Genomic DNA, 12,101 nt, shown 5'->3' with positions numbered 1-12,101 from the left:
TCGCTCTCTACTTTACATTTGGTAGTGTATATATGTCCATGCCACTCTCTCACTTCGTCCCAGCTTTCCCTTCCCCCTCCCTGTGTTTTCAAGTCCATTATCTACATCTGCCTCTTTATTCCTGTCCTGCCCCTAGGTTCATCATTTTTTTTTTTTAGATTCCATATATATGTGTTAGCATACGGTATTTATTTTTCTCTTTCTGACTTCACTCTGTATGACAGTCTCTAGGTCCATTCACCTCACTACAAACAACTCAGTTTTGTTTCTCTTTATGGCTGAGTAATATTCCATTGTATATATGTGCCACATCTTCTTTATCCATTCACCTGTCAATGGACACTCCTTTGCCTTTTTAAGTAGGATATGGGCGCTCAGAAAAAGACGTGTTGAAGACCAGGGCTCTGCCGGTCACCTGACTACGGGACATTAGATTAGGCACGCTCTTCCCAGCTTCACCACCCCACCCCAGACCTCTTACCTTACACACAAACACGATGGAGGACGATTCTACAAAGTCCTTTGAGATCAGCTGCCCATATGAGAACTTCTCTATCTTCCCCAGCATTACGAGCTTCCAGAGCTTCTCATCGGACCAGGAGTGAAACAGATCCATCTTCCTGAGGGGAAAAGCCTGTTAGACTTCATCGCCCTCCGTCACCAAGGGGGCTCAGCACTTAGCAATTTCCAGAAAAGGAATATGTTCTCCTGCTCTTGCAAAGGCCTGAGGCGGAAGATTTCACGCCCACCCTGCTCGCTAGCCTAGCCTGAAACCGGTCTCCTGTCACTTGTCCTTTGCTCCCCTGCCCTCTTCTCAAGGCCCTGCCCTTCAGCTGCTCCCCTCACTGCGCCTCAGACGCACCCGGGGTGATCGGAGCTCTGCTTCTTTCACTTCCGCTCCTCCCTCCAGGAGCTTCTCCCGGCTGAATCCCCCGCCAACCTTGTTACCACTGAGCTACTCCCATTCCAAGGAGCACCCAACAGTTCCTCACTTCAGCTCACTGGTTATCCTGTCCCCCAGCCCAGCAGTCCAGGCCCTACCTTTGGTTTGGGCAGCTCATTCCAACCCCTGTCTCCTCCAGCCTATTGGCTTCAAATCCTCAGCCCTGGGCCTGGGAATGGGGGAAGTCTGGACTCTCCTCTTTTGGCCTGTTTGTGCCCTGTGGTGAAAGGCCCACCCGGCAGTGACCACCCCTTCCGCGATCTTGAATCTCATACACCGCTGATCATGGGCTTCCCTTCCCTCGCAGGTGGCCCCGCGGGGCTGCCAACAAAAATCATCTTAGATCTTCTCAGCTCCAACAGATTATGAGCTCTGAACTCGAGTGATTCAGGCCTCAACCTAGGCGAGGGAGCACCGAGTTCTGTCCAGGGCATCAAAGGGGAACAGGGTCAGTGCCATGCCCAAGGAGGAGAAGGGTCTGGAAACACAGGAGGAAAACAGGGCCACCACAGAAGGAGCACCTCCTGGACCAAGACTGAGCCACGCACTTCCCACGATCACCTCATTTGATTCTTACAATGACCTCGGGAGAGAGGAATTGTTATCCCCATTTTACTGCGCAGGAGACTAAAGCCCAGAGAAGTGAAGTGACCTATCTAGGGTCCCATGGTGGATAAGCCTAAGAGTTGAGATTAGAACACGGTCCTATTTTTCTTCCACTGTATAAAAAATGAACTGCCCCTCCCTTCAGAACCGAGTCCCTCCCTTTTCGGGCTGCAGCCCCTTCATGCAGATGGCTTTCTCTCAGTTCCAGCCCACCCCTCTGCTCAACACGCTTCTCTATGGCCCTGCAACCCTACAACCTGTATTCTCAGTGCCAGTGCAGATGCTCCATTTGATTTTCACTCTTTTCCTCAAGGCAAGTAACTAAAGATAATTAAATGAGCACCTGCATGCTCCTGGCACTGTGATAACACAGGGATGATGATGGTGAAAAAGGCAGGTCTGCCCTTGCCACTGAGCTGCTTACTGTCTGATGGCACAAATAAACTGTAAAGAAAGTATTATATGCTCAAGAATTACAGTTTGGATGGGGCTTTACAGAAACACAGGGTAGAAGCACTGAGGGGGCACCCTCTCTATTCTGGAGTGAGGGTAGGTGGGCTTGGTTAGTGAGGCGGGGTGGTGAAGCCCAGAGACTCTGAATCAGGCATTCTGGACACATCACCATCCTGAGCCTTGCTTCCCTCACTGTAAACTGGGGAGAAAAAGAGAAAGAACATCATGGGTTGAATGTGAGATTAGATATAACGGGTGGTACAAAGGGCTGAGCATCCTGCCTGGCCCAGCAAGTGCTCAATGCATGTTAGCTATCCTGTTGTTACTATCCCATAAGGAAGGGATATTTGAACTGTGACCTGAAGGTATGTTAGGAGTTTGCTAGATGGAGAAGTTGGGTGGGAGGTGGGTACCAAAGAGCATTTCAAGCAGAGAGAACAGCACCTAGTGTTCCCCACTGGGTCTAGGACAAAGGCACCTAATAGACACACAGGGGGAAGACGCTGGCTGGTGGAGTTACCTAAAAAATTCAAACCGATGCTGAGCATCCTTTTTAACTTCTTGGTCCAGTTTATTAGCAAGGAAATCCTCTCTGTCAACAACCAAGAACTCTGTTTCTTCCATACAGACCACGGTGGCCCTCCTCACTGAAGAAGTTAGAAAGCCCATTTCCTGTTGGGTAGACAGGGGCAAAGGGAAGTGAGAGGTCACCCCTGGCGTTCTGCCCGCAGCCCTGACCACCTCTTCCCTGCTTGCATCTCCCCTGAGAAATCTCTCCTCCCCAGACTGCAGGTTCCCTGGACCGTCCTGTGCCCCTGCTCACTCCCTGCTTCTATGGGCCCACGCCCCTCCCTCTTAATATGCTGCCTGTGGAAAAAGAGGCAACTGGCTTGACCAGGGCAGAGAAAGGAAGCTGGAGAGGCCTTGCTGAGGAGTCACTGCACCTCTAGGGGGTTGTAGAGGGAGCATACTCCTTAAACATCACAGACGAAGTGGTGGGACTTGGACATCACTGGCTCCAGCTCGATCAGCATTTGACAGGTAAGGGCTCTGTGACCCACAACAGCGCAGTGACTGCACAGAGTGAAAGGCAGGGCTGGGCCTGGCCTAGAGGTTGTAGCAGGAGTCCTGTCACACCACGAACCCCCCCCCAGGAACGCAGACCCGTCCCCCGTGCTCACCCCAAAAGAGCCGCCCTTTTGCAGCAACGTCGGGTGGGGGTCCAGGAAGGCACTGCTGCCACCTTCGTCCTCGGTCACGGCCACCGTGCCCAGGTAGATAAAATAAAAGCTGTTGGCCCTCTGGCCCTTCCTGATGATCACACGCCTGCGACCAAACCTGGGAAAAGACCATGGCCAGCTGACCTGGTAGCAACACAGAGTCTGGTCCCTAGGGGGAGGAGATCTGGACGGGCCGTGCTCTCTGCTCTGGAGTATGAAAGCACAGACTGGGACTAGAAGGGACCTCAGAACAGCCCAGCCCCATCCCCACCAAGCTTGACCCCTTCACTAACATTTGTCCAGCCGCCCACCTCCATTAGAGGAAGCTGCCGGAGAGCAGAGCCTTTGTCAGTCTGCTTAGGCAATGAACAGTTGTTGAATAAATGAATGAACAAATGCTGGAAGCAATGGATGAGTAGCTAAATGATATGAGCACTGGCTTTAGAGTCAGACCAGGATCCAAATCCTGGTTTTGCCCTTAGCTGTGGGACACTAGGCAACTCATATCCCCTCTCTGAGCCTCAGTTACTCTTGTCTGTAAAATGCAGATGAGCATACGTAGAAAGAGATGGATAAATGATCTTATTACGATCCCTAATAGCTCACTATCCAACTGGGAACCTTTAGGGCAAAGGTACCCAGGTTCAGAGCAAACTAACAGTTCTTAAGCTCAGAGGAGGATAGTTTCTGTATTTCAAATGCAAGTTCAAATCAAATCTCACTTCTTTTAGTATTTATTTACTTCATTCATTCAGTAAGTTAGACAAATACCAATGGTGTCTAACAGGTGTAGTGATAAAAAATACAAATTTTGTTCTCAAAATTATGGTCAAATACAAGAAGTAAATAAGGTTTAAAAATGCTTTAAAAGAGGTAAGGCACAGGCTAATTCAGAAGCAGAGAGAAAGGGCACTTAAACCAGTTTAGGAAGGCCAGAGAAGGCCCTAGGATGGTGGCTAGAGTCATCCAGGTGGCCAGAGAGATGGAAGAGTGTCGTAGGCAGAGGGACCACCATGTCCAAAAGCATAGAGATGGCTGGAGGCCTGGCATATTCAAAGAAAGAACAGTAAGCTCCAACAGACAGGACAATGTACAAACCAGAGGCTTTATCAATAGACGAAAGAGGCAACAGCCCAGATGGCAGTGACTAGATGGGAGAAGGCAAGCATATTCAGCCAGGAAGTAACACTTCGGGGACGAGAGAGCACAGGCCAGCCTTCATTCCAGGGTAGACCCTCAGAGACCATAACCTACATTTTGGGAGTGAAGAGATATCTCATACAGCAGATATCTGTTGTTTTCTCTGCCAAGCACCTGGTCACCTTTTTCCACCAACTGCACCCTGATTTTACTCTGGGGGAAACACCTTTTCTTGACTCTTAGACAATCAGAACATCACTAACCCACTGGTGATTCAAGTGAGATCACCCTGGCTCAGAAAGAACTAATCCCAAGGCTCTGACTTGACCGGGAAGAGGTATTTTCTCCTTCCCAATGGACTGAACCTGGAAAGCTAGAAGTTTGGAGCTGTGGCTGTAGCAGCCAGCTTGCCACCATGAAGGGAGAGTCTCAGACAGAGACTCTCCTTTGCATTTGCATTTGCATAAGCTGCTTATGCAGACAAAGTGCCAAGAGATGGAGAGAGACAAGACACAAACGTGGGTCCTGATGACACTGAGCCCCTGAATCCAGCTGAGTCTGAAGCTGGAGAACTATCCCAGGACTTTCAGATACATGAGCCACCAATGCATTCCCTTAGGCTGGGTTTTCTGTCGCTTGTGAGTGGAAGAATTCTATCTAATCTGCTAATTCCCAGTCCCAGAAATAGTAATCAGCAACTAGCGGAGGGCTTTAACAATTACCACATCCTGATGTTCACAAAAAGCCTGTAAAATTCATACTATTATCTTTATATCACTCATGGGGATACTAGGCTCAGAAAGGTTAAGTGGCTTGCCTGAGGTCACACAGCAGACGGGGCATTAAATTCCAGAGCTTCTAAGCCTGTGACTCTTTTTCTTTCTGTGACGCCATTCTGCCTGCTATAGAATCTTACTTTAAGACAGCAGTGGGGGCTTCCCTGGTGGCGCAGTGGTTGAGAGTCCGCCTGCCGATGCAGGGGACAGGGGTTCGTGCCCCGGTCCGGGAAGATCCCACATGCCACAGAGCGGCTGGGCCCGTGAGCCATGGCCGCTGAGCCTGCGCGTCCAGAGCCTGTGCTCCGCAACGGGAGAGGCCAAAAAAAAAAAAAAGACAGCAGTGACTCCCTCTCTTCTTTACTGGGCTAGAACAAAGCAGATGGTTCCCTCTGCCTGGAATGTCCCGTCTACACCTCCACTTGTCAAATCTACCTGTTCAAATGCCACCTCTTCTGTGAAACTCCCTTGGCCAAGCTAGCTGGAAGGTTACCTCCTCCTGGCTTATTACCTGTGAAACAGACCCTGCGTGGGTCATAAAGGGTCGTCTGTAATCCGTAGTTAGTTGTGGTTATGTCTTAGACTGTGACCACTATGAAGGAAGATAGGGCACAAACCTATAGTTACCTTACATCTTAGATTTCAAGACAGGTCTTACCTCAAATATTCTGCTAGGCTGCCCCCCTGAGGCCACTGGAAATAACTATTTTCACATGTACCTCTTGGGCTTCTCTACTACAAGGGATTTACAAGGTCCCTTTTTGTGTGTGTCACGGACCAGTTGACAATCTGGTGAAGGTTTCACAGAACAATGTTTTAAATGTATAAAATAATATACATTAGAATTACAGTTAAGAAAAAACCAAGTTTGTGATATAGCAATATATGTGCCTCTTTATTAAGGCACTGAAAAACAAGAGCCAGCAGCAGATCTAATAACTACCATCATTTCAAAGACGTGATAAATATAAATTATCTTTTGAGAAATCTGCAGCAACTTGAATATGTCATAATACCTGTATTTTTTTATTTATAAAAAAAATTATACAGGGACTTCCCAGGTGGTCCAGTGGTTAAGAATCCCCCTCCCAATGCAGGGGATGCGGGTTCGATTCCTGGTCAGGGAACTAAGATCCCACATGCCACAGGGCAACTAAGCCCGCGTGCCACAACTAGAGGGAAGCCTGCACGCTGCAACGAAAGATCCTGCATGCCACAACTAAGACCTGACACAGCCAAATAAATAAATAGTATGCAGTGGTTTGTTACCTACATTCATGACTGAAGGAAATTATAAATTTCAGAGGTTAATGAAAATACAGATATAATATTTTTTCTCATCCAAGTTCACAGACTCTTGCCCTAGTTGTTCCTACCTGGATGTAGTACCTCATCTGTGATCCCTTCTGGCTTTTAGGGCCTGGATTTGAGTCTCGGCTCTGCTACTTATTTTCTGGGTGAACTAGGATGACTAATTTCCCCCCTGAGCCTCAGTTTCCTTATCTGAAAAATGAGGGAATTAGACTAGATCCTTTCTGAGGTTCCAACCAGATCCTCTCCAGACTCAGTGACTCCTTAATTCTGGGTAGATTCTCAATGAATGGCTGAGACACAGTGGGCTGCAGTCATAACGGTGAGCACCAAGGTGAAGTGACAGAAGGTTTCTCACGGCTGACACCCCGCAGAGGGGCTGGTAGACCCGCCGTGGCCTTTGCAGCCGGGCCCTTCTTGCCCTGCCCAGCCCAGCCCCAGCCCAGGGGCCAAGGGATGTGCCCCTCACTGACCGTTCAAAGCGCATGACCTTGGCCAGGAGCAGCTGCAGGGGCTCCGAGTAGTTCTGGTAACTATCCAGAACCTGCAGGAGGTTACAGAGGGACTGGATCTCGCGCTCTGTCCTCCAAGCGGGCTTCTTCTGCGTGATCTGAATGGCCCTTGGAGGGAAGTGCTCCTGGAAAGAGAGAGCCAAAGTGACACAGAGGGCCCAGCAGTTTCCCCCAGGGGCTAGCAGGCAACTCCCCACAGTCCTTCTTTCACACTTGCCCACTCCCCATACAATAGTGGCTGACATGTAATGAGTGCTTCCTGTGTGCCAGGCATCGGGATAGGCAACTTACACACGCCGTCTCATTGAATCTTTACCTAAAGAAGCGACGCACGATTATTATCCCCTTTGACAGATGACGACATTCAGGCAGGATTATTACCTAGATTTGTTACCTGCCAAGGCCTGTATCCCCAGCTACTGATCATACTACCTCTGCTGTTCATTGACCACGCCCCCAAGTCAATAGTGGGGCTCCCTGGGTTCCAAGGGCCCTTTGACACACTTCAGTCAGGGGAGACCTCCCCTGCCTCAGCCTATACCTCAGCGTTCTCCGGGAGCCTAAGGAACAAAGAGAGCCTACAGAGACTCTTAGCTAACCCTCAGCAGCCAGGACTCGTGGACCAGGGGGCGGGCAGATCTACCCATTCGCTCACCACACCTACCTGCCGGGGAAATGGCACCGTGAGTTGTTAACACCCCTCCCTGGCTGCCCGTTGCACTTAGGAGAAAATGTTAACTCCTACCACAGCCTGGGGCCCCACATGGTCTGACTCCCTACCTGCCTACTGCCCTCCAACCTCTCCTCCTGCCTCTCCCCTCATTCTCTAGCCTTCTATCCATCTCTTGCACATGCCAAGCTCACTTCTGTCTTTAGATCTTTGCTTGGGCTGTTTCCTCTGCCCAGAATGTTCTTCCCCTGGGTTTTCACATGGATATGGCTGCCGCCTCCTCCTCCTCATTCTGCTCTCAGCTCATATGGTGCCACATCCTCAGGGAGTTCCTTCTGCATCATCTGAGCTAAAATAGCAGGCCCCCTTCCCAGCACTCTGTGAGCTATGAATCATTCTCTTCAAAGCATTTAATACTTTCTGAAATGACCTTATTCTTTTTTGGTTAATGTGGATATTATCTGTCATTTCCCCACCCTACACACACACACACACACACACACACACACACACACACACACACACACACACACACACACACACACACACACGTAGAACTGCACTGTCCACTATGGCAGCCAACAGCCACATGTGGCTACTTAAATTTAAATTAAATTAGATAAAAAATAAGCCCCTCAGTCACACTAACGACAAGGGTTCAGGAGCTACATGTGTCTGCTGGCTACTGTTTTGGATAATGCAGACTACTAAACATTTCCATGGTCACAGAAAGTTCCATCGGACAAAGGTGCTCTAGAATATAAGCTCCAATATAAACACGATAGTGGCCTTATCTACCTTGTTTCCCACTCTAGAATAATGTCTCATCTGTAGTGGGCACTCAACAAAATACATATTTATGGAAGGAAGGAATGAACATCGGCAGTCTTACATAACAGGAACCGTCATAGAAGCAAAAGGAAAGTGGGACATGATGCAGAATTCTGATCTTCACAACAACAGATGGAAAGACAGTGAAGCACAGTTAAAAGCACACACGCTCTGCTGCCAGGTGCCTGGGTTTGAACTTTGTCCTGCGACTTCCCATTTGTGTGTCCTGGCACAAGTCTCTTCTCCCGGAGCCCCTGTTTCCCTACCTGATGATAACAGAAACGATACGTACAAATAGCAGGGTTAATACGTGTCAAGGGCTTACAATGTGCATGGCACAGAGCAAGGGCTATGGAAGTGCTGGTCTTTTTTATGGTCTGAATCCAATCTTTCTCCTTTCTCTCTCTTACTATCAATAACCCATTAGGATTTCTATCATAGGGTCTATTTATGGCAAAACAGATGCCTCTGGCTTCTATGAACCAAACTTATTTTTCGGGCCCACTTAGGGCCCTAATTCCTCCAGGAAATCCTTCTAATCACCCTTAACCCTTGAGACTCCTTCTGTGGATTTCTACAAAAGTGACAGTTTGTTATTAACTTCCTGGGTAAGTTTCATCTCCTTAACTCCTAATTAGCTCCTTAAGGGAAGGTGCGAATGTTACACAACCTAGCACAGTTATCCTTGTCCTTCAGTATCCACAAGGTGGGGAGGAAGGATTGGTTCCAAGACCCCTGCCAATACCAAAATCTGCAGATGCTCAAGTCCCTTATCTAAAATGCTGTAGCATTTGCACATCTTCCTGTATACTTTAAATCATCCCTAGATTACTTATAATACCTAACGCAATGTACATACTATGTAAATAGTTGCAAATACAATAACTAGTTGCTGTCTGCAAGCAGTATTCAAGTTTTGCTTTTTGGAACTTTCTGGAATTTTTCTTTTCTGAATATTTTCTATCCGTGGTCAGTTGAATCCACGGATGTGGAACCTGCAGATACAGACAGCTGTCTGTATTCCCCACCACCAGACACAGATCTAGGCCTACCTTAGGAGCTCATAAAAATATCTGGAATGGGGAAAAGGGAATAGTATTCAAACAGAGCCCTGCCTGTTTCTCACACACCATTTCTCAACGCTGTCACCCTCACTCACTTCAGGCCAGCCATCTCCTCATTGTGTTCATCTAGCATACAGGAAGGGTAAAGGAAAATAAGAGGGGCTGTCCATAATCCTACCACCCAGAACAAGCCATTTACATGCGGCATTCTTGTTTCCTGCCTTTTTCTTATGCATAAATAAAATTTTTGAAAATCACATAATACATGACTATTTTCCATTAAAAATCAGAACAATATATATAGTTAAAATCCCCTTGTACCATGTCACCAGTAACCCAGACCTGCTCTCCACCACCAGAGTTAACCATTTATATATATTATTATATACTTATACGTGTGCCCACAGAATATGTATAGAATTGTTTTATTTTTATTTGCATAAATGTTAGACTGCTGACATCGTTTATGCAACTTGCCTTTTTTTCACTCAATATTTTTTTTAAAACATGTTTTAGAAATGTACCCATTGTTTCCAATGTCTCACAAATGCTATAATAAATGAGTCTATGATTCTAAGCCTCTATAATTCTTAGGATTCTTTCTGAGAAGGTTAGCATTAGTAGACTATATGGAAGTTGAGTTTTCCAGTGTTGTCTGAGAGACAGCTTATATATGTATAAGTGTGTGTGTGTGTGTGTGTGTGTGTGTGTGTGTGTATCAGCTTGATCGAGACGTAATTCACATAACATAATGATTTCATCATTTAAAGTGCACAGATCAATTTTTAGTGTACTCACAGAGTAGTACATCACCACAGTGGGTTTTAGAACCTTTTAATCACCCTAGAAAGAAACCTGGTACCCATTCGCAGTCGCTCAAAGGGCAGGTTTTTAAATCGGGTCTCTACTCTCCATCTCTGTGCTGGAGACAGAGCCAGTGATAACTCATTCAAAAGGCAGAGAGGCCTTGCCTATATGATGGACTTTTCCTCTGTACTCGCCTCTCTCCTTCTGTTGCTACGCACAGAATTGCCTCCATCTCCAGAGCTCTGTGGCTCTCAGAGAGACCCCTAGTTTCTCCTGTCTGAAGGGTGAAACTTGGGTAACCTTCAGGGCACAGTGTCAGACACTAGCTGGTCTCGAAAACTGAAGAAAACTCAGAATTTGGAGGACTTTACTGTGCTTCATATATAATGCGGCATGAGAAATTAGATTATGCCCAGGGTAGGCAGTCAGCAGAAGCCACACCTTGGTTCCAAAGGAGAAGGAGGCAGCAGCGTGGCACAGGTGGTCCTGGTACCAGTTATAAAGCTCTGTTCTCCCTGCTTTTCCTAGAGAAAACCCAGCATGGCTGCTCCAGGCCAGGGTCAAGTCAGGTCTACATTGGTGAGAACTTCAGATCTTCCCTATAAATAAGGAAGCCCCTTTAAAATTTAAATTAAATTTTAAATTTTAATTTAATATCCAGGATTTGGTGGGGAGAAGCCAGGAAGATAATGCTTGAAATTCGGAGAACAAATCACACAGTGCAAATGACATGAAGGCATTCCCTTCTCAGAATGGCCACCTGAGCACAGGTGAGAGACAGATGTGCCCAGCATCTATCAGAAAGTTTCGGGCAGAGCCAGAATTCAGACACAGGCCAGTGCTTTTCCCACCACCCTGATTATTTCTCTTCTGTCTGGGGCTCTCACAGCCTCTCCTTTGCCTTCTACGGTTTTCCCACTGGTCCAAGCACAGTCGCCTGAACCTCCCGTGCTGGTTCTGCTCAGCTATAAAGCAACAATGGGTTTGGGGTTTGGCTGGGTGGTGGTGGGGGGAAGGCTCACAGTCTTGGGATGCCAGAACTGAAAGGGATCACCAAGATCAGCTATTTTATAGGTGAGGAAACTAAGTAGCTAGGTCAGGGTGGCACACTGGGTTGGTGGCAGAACCTGGTCTGAACCCAGCTATCCTGATACCCAGCCCAGGGCTTCTTTCGGGCTATGATGCAAGAAAAAAAAAAAATCCCAGCAGCAAGGTCAGAGCTGTCTATACATACCGACTCTCCAATGAAGTCCATAGTATCAAATGTGATTCGGCCTTGTTTCTTTTTCTGGGGGAAAAAAAAAGGAAGGGGGGCTGAGGAGAGGAAGGAGAATCAGCAAGACTGTTTCTAGAATTTTGCACTGAAACCCTTCTGCGTACCTGGGCCACTGTGGTAGGCAGGAAGCCTTGGGAAACCTCCTACCAGCTGGGCCTCTCATGTCCACCCCCGCTCAAAAGCCCCAGCTCCACACAAGACTTGGGCCCAGCCTTGACAATGTATTATTATGGAGGCAGAGAAAGACAGGGGTGGGGAGAGGGAAAGGAGGATAAAGAGAAGAAGGATGGAGAGAGAAAAGGAAGAGAGAAAAGAAGCAAAAAAAAAAAAAAAAAAGGAAAGTATAGAGAAAAGAAAGAGGGATAAAGAGGAAGGAACAAATAAAGCCAACCTTCATTAAGTGCCTATAATGAGCCAGGCATGGCTTATCGTTTTGTTTTTTTTTTTGCGGTACGCGGGCCTCTCACTGTTGTGGCCTCTCCCGTTGCAGAG

General features: G+C 47.5%; 1 protein-coding gene across 5 annotated transcripts in view; it reads right to left on the bottom strand.

Annotated features, from left to right (window-relative positions):
• Positions 1–12,101, bottom strand: part of CNBD2 (cyclic nucleotide binding domain containing 2) — a 70,400-nt gene that overhangs the window by 39,254 nt on the left and 19,045 nt on the right. For all 5 annotated transcript variants that reach the window (XM_067707992.1, XM_067707994.1, XM_067707995.1 and 2 more), the window contains 5 exons: positions 11,568–11,621; positions 6,923–7,086; positions 3,184–3,340; positions 2,523–2,674; positions 482–620 (listed from right to left, as the gene is read on the bottom strand). In XM_067707992.1, the coding sequence (XP_067564093.1) occupies positions 482–620; positions 2,523–2,674; positions 3,184–3,340; positions 6,923–7,086; positions 11,568–11,621 (666 nt within the window). The remainder of the gene's footprint in view (positions 1–481; positions 621–2,522; positions 2,675–3,183; positions 3,341–6,922; positions 7,087–11,567; positions 11,622–12,101) is intronic.

The sequence above is a fragment of the Pseudorca crassidens genome, chromosome 15 (assembly GCF_039906515.1).
Source record: "Pseudorca crassidens isolate mPseCra1 chromosome 15, mPseCra1.hap1, whole genome shotgun sequence".
NCBI lineage: Eukaryota > Metazoa > Chordata > Mammalia > Artiodactyla > Delphinidae > Pseudorca > Pseudorca crassidens.
This window is presented reverse-complemented; position numbering and strand designations above follow the sequence as displayed.